The sequence below is a fragment of the Atta colombica genome, unplaced genomic scaffold (assembly GCF_001594045.1).
Source record: "Atta colombica isolate Treedump-2 unplaced genomic scaffold, Acol1.0 scaffold140, whole genome shotgun sequence".
In the NCBI taxonomy this organism is placed as follows: domain Eukaryota; kingdom Metazoa; phylum Arthropoda; class Insecta; order Hymenoptera; family Formicidae; genus Atta; species Atta colombica.
Window position 1 is genome coordinate 1,323,865 of NW_017259229.1, and position 4,420 is coordinate 1,328,284.

At 26.5% G+C, this 4,420-nt stretch overlaps 2 protein-coding genes across 2 annotated transcripts in view; one reads left to right on the forward strand and one right to left on the reverse strand.

Annotated features, from left to right (window-relative positions):
* The window catches only part of LOC108684773 (S-adenosylmethionine mitochondrial carrier protein homolog), a 2,914-nt gene extending 851 nt beyond the window's left edge, over positions 1-2,063 (forward strand). The window contains exons 2-6 of the mRNA XM_018189250.1: positions 245-401; positions 489-598; positions 974-1,214; positions 1,330-1,468; positions 1,551-2,063. Of these exons, the coding sequence (XP_018044739.1) occupies positions 245-401; positions 489-598; positions 974-1,214; positions 1,330-1,468; positions 1,551-1,668 (765 nt within the window). The 3' untranslated portion in view covers positions 1,669-2,063. The remainder of the gene's footprint in view (positions 1-244; positions 402-488; positions 599-973; positions 1,215-1,329; positions 1,469-1,550) is intronic.
* A 57-nt stretch (positions 2,064-2,120) lies between these two features.
* LOC108684789 (hydroxysteroid dehydrogenase-like protein 2) overlaps positions 2,121-4,420 on the reverse strand; it is a 3,868-nt gene continuing 1,568 nt past the window's right edge. The window contains exons 4-9 of the mRNA XM_018189274.1: positions 3,871-4,084; positions 3,494-3,699; positions 3,082-3,279; positions 2,676-2,852; positions 2,464-2,592; positions 2,121-2,297 (exon numbers count right to left, since the gene is read on the reverse strand). Of these exons, the coding sequence (XP_018044763.1) occupies positions 2,185-2,297; positions 2,464-2,592; positions 2,676-2,852; positions 3,082-3,279; positions 3,494-3,699; positions 3,871-4,084 (1,037 nt within the window). The 3' untranslated portion in view covers positions 2,121-2,184. The remainder of the gene's footprint in view (positions 2,298-2,463; positions 2,593-2,675; positions 2,853-3,081; positions 3,280-3,493; positions 3,700-3,870; positions 4,085-4,420) is intronic.

The following is a 4,420-nucleotide window of genomic DNA, read 5'->3' on the forward strand; positions in this document are numbered from 1 at the left end:
ATTATTTAAAAATATACATTGTTTTGTTGTTCAAGAAATCAGAATTGAATTTTAATTGTTAATAATTTTTTAATAAACAATAAATAAAATCTGAAAGAAAGTCATGACTTTGATAACATGTCAAGATCATTGCTTTCCTTTTGTACGATTTTTACCGATTTACTTTTATTATTATTTTTTTTTTGACATTTTCAAGTTATTGATATCTATCTATTATCATTTATATATAATTATGTTTAAATAGGCAGGAGGTGCTGCAGGCACATTTGTAGACATCGCGTTGTTTCCATTGGATACATTGAAGACACGACTACAAAGTGCACAGGGATTTTTAAAGACTGGAGGCTTCACAGGTCTTTATAAAGGCATTGGTCCAGTCATAATTGGTTCAGCACCAACAGGTATAATACTAAAAATATGCGATACACTCAGGAATCAATAAAATTTATGAATTATATATATTCGTACATTAACATTTTACATTTCAGCCGCGCTATTTTTTCTAACATATGAAGAAATTAAGATTATATTGAAACCTAGAATTTCTACAGATTATTATGCTCCACTTCACATGGGAGCAGCTGCTATATCAGAAATGGTGAGACTTTAATAATTATTATCTCTGTTTGTAACAAATGAATCAAATTAACGATATTTAATTTACATAATTGAGCTTAAAAAATTTTGATTCTGAAATAAAAAAAATTTTAAATATATCAATTTGATGTATAGAGCAATGTTTTCCAATTATTATTTTTCTTTTAATTCTTTTATAGCTGTAATTATGTAATAATTAGAAAAACATTGCTTTCTACATAAATTTAACATGGCTAAGATTTTTCAATTTCGGAGTCAAAGTGTTCTTTAAGCTCAACTATTTACAGGTTGTATGCTATTAAATTAACTAATTTATTTATAAAGAACAAATTTTAGCTTGTACAGCTTGTATATAATTGTTATTCTATATACAAAGGTAGCATGTTTATTACGAGTTCCAGTAGAAGTTATGAAACAGAGAAGACAGGCACAAGTACATGATAAAAAATCATTTGATTTCAAATTATTATATCGTGGATATTGGAGTACGGTATCACGAGATATGCCATTTAGTATTGTACAGTTTCCGTTATGGGAATATTTTAAAAAATCCTACAGATTCTATATTGAAAGAGAAATATATCCTGTAGAAAGTGCAATTTGTGGTGCAATTGCAGGTTTTTATACTAATTTTATACGCTCCAAATAGAAATAAGAAAATAAATTATAGTTTTGCATAAATACTATTTTTATCTATTTTTTCGCCTACATGTGTACGCTTTGTAATTTTAGGTGGCGTCTCTGCAGCTGTTACCACTCCATTAGATGTTGCAAAAACGAGAATAATGCTCTCAAATAGAATGCTACTTTCGTCAGAATTAAAGATACTAAATATACTTCATGGAGTATATATAGAGAATGGTTTTCATGGGTAAATATCTTTTACATTTCTTCTTTTTCCCTTCTTATGTATGTAGTCTACAATTTTTTTAAATTTCACTAAATAATCACAGATTATTTGCTGGTTTTGGACCAAGAGTAATGTGGATCACATTAGGAGGCTTTATTTTCTTTGGAGTTTACGAAGAAGCAAAAGTACTTACACATATAATATTTCCAATGCTGAAATAAAAATATAAGTGTCCTTATTAGAAAAGTAATTCATTAAGTTATCAAATTTTTATATTTTTTGCAACATGTATAAAAATTATTTTATTGTACAAATCTTCCTGATAACAATGTATAAATTATATATTTATATGAATATCATTTTCATGGATACAAAATATTTTTTATTCTATATGTAGAATTATTATTAGTTATAAAAAATTATTCTTATTTATGTATTATACAAAATTTCTCTTAGACGTTTTATTTTCTAGAAATAGACTTGAACAATTCAACTAAAGTTATAATACTAATATACTACTAAAATACTACTGTGAATTTTGATTCATTAGTTATTATTAGTTATTATCATTTATATATATTTTTTTTATTTTCCAACGAAGAAAAAAAATGCACATTCTTATGTGCATATAAAATATTTATGTTCATATTTATGTTTTTTTAAAAGAGTGTGATGTGTTATATATTACAATATATTAAAAATATACTGCAGGATATGTGGTATTTTAATCTTTGTATTTATAGTTTGGATTTTAAACTAGTCATTAATTTTTCCAATTTCATTGCTTTCTGCATATTTCCACTAATGTTTAATTTGCCTGTCATGAATGCAGAAACTGGTTTTAGTTTGCCTGTCGACAAAAAGCAAGTTTAAGTAATGTAATAATAACATTAACAGGTATATGTACATATTATGTTCTTAACGCCGAGACATTACCATGTCTCTTACACATATACAATACAATAATAACAGATGCAAGAATAAATTCAAGAGAAATTTATTAGATCTGCACGTACCTGAAAACATAGCAAAAAAATTTTCTGAATCCATCGTAAGAGTTGCATCTGCTGGCTGACTCGGTTCTCCTTTGCCAGTAGCGCCCTTCCCATTTTTCAAATCAAGGAACCATACACCAGATTCCTTTCCTAAACATGAATGTATATATAAATATAAAGATATCTGTTCTCTTACAATCTCTTTTTTTCTTCTATAAATAAAAAGAAATTACCTTTTACATTGAATTGATATATAGCACCAGTTTTGTCAACCAGTTCACTACTTAAATTTGCATTGATAACATTAAATAAATGTGCCAATCGTCCAATTTCTTCATTATTCGTTTTATCAGCACTATCAACATGTGCACCATCCAGAAAGAAGTCCAGCATTAAATTGTCCTTATTTGCTAAATAAAAGATTACAAATGCTTATTGCTAAAAAAACTATTTAACAACTGATAATATCTAACATATTTTTAAAGATCTTATATTTAGAAAACAAATTTAATATAAAATTTTTAATTGATTGATCATCACACAATTCACTTATTTATAATTGCTATAAATTTTACAAGACAAATGTTAATATAAGTATTTTTATTTTGTTCATAAAATATAAATAAAATCCAATATTACCTGGATTACACGCGTAGTCTGTAAAATCAGTAATGCCCTCGTTTTTCAATATTTCTTCATCAATTAGAAAATGACCAGTAATGGATTTGCTATCTTTACAAAGCAATGTATAAACAGCATCAGCCATAATTTCAGGCTTTCGAGAAACGTTACTCGAGTCTGAGGTTAATAGCATGTCCATTGCAGCAGTATATATAGCTAAAAAAATGTAATTTATTTAAAATAAATTTTACATAATTATTTAGTATTATCCAATACAAAGACAATACTAAATGCAATCTATAAGTTACTCAAGTAAACAAAATTTTTATTTTCTCTATTTAAAATAATACTAGCAATATATACATTTATATTTTTCTATCATAAATTTCCTTATTAATTATATCTTATAAACTAAAATGTGACAATATACCTGTTTTAGGCCAAACAGCGTTAACTGCAATGCCATCAGGTTTAAATTCTTCTGCCATTCCAAGAACGCACATAGACATTCCATATTTAGCCATTGTGTATGCAACATGATTTTGAAACCAAATGGGTTTCATGTTTAACGGCGGACTTATATTAACTATATGTGGATTTGTACTTTTCTTTAGATATGGTATACAAACTTTCGATCTACAATACAATTTTATTTCTTGGTGGTAATTTGCAGTGTGAACTTGAGAATGCGTGATAATATTAATCAGTTTTTCTAATCAATTGTTATAGATTATTTATGATTAATTTAATATTAAATTAAATACTAAAAATTAAAAACCTGCAAGCAGTATGAAAAAAACAACCTACACGAGAAAAGTTCCTCTGGCATTAATATTATTCATTAGATCGTATCTTTTCATTTCGGTTGCAAGAGTACCCGTTAAAGAAATAGCGCTAGCATTATTCACAACAACGTCTATTCCACCGAACTTGGAAACAGCATTCTCCACCGCGTCAATCACCTGCTTCTCATCGCGTACATCCACAATACAAGGTAGAGCTTTACCTCCGGCTGCTTCAACTGAAAAATATTTTTTCTACATAAATCTTTAAATTTCAAAGGTTTTTAAATGTTGGATCTAATTGACTTAGTTGGAATTAATTTCATTAAATTTCGTTTAATCCTACTGAATTAAAAAAAAGATTCATTAAATTAAAAAAAATTATAGGCTAATATATTGCCAGTAATAAAATATTATTTCTATATGTGTTAGACATCATATTTCTTTTTGACTTAGATATCAGCATCAAAACTAACAATTTTATTAGTTGAGTTACTATTTAAATATAAAAATTATTTTAGAGAGTCAATTTTTAAATTTATAAGCAATTAGTTATTAAATATAAATAGATTTAT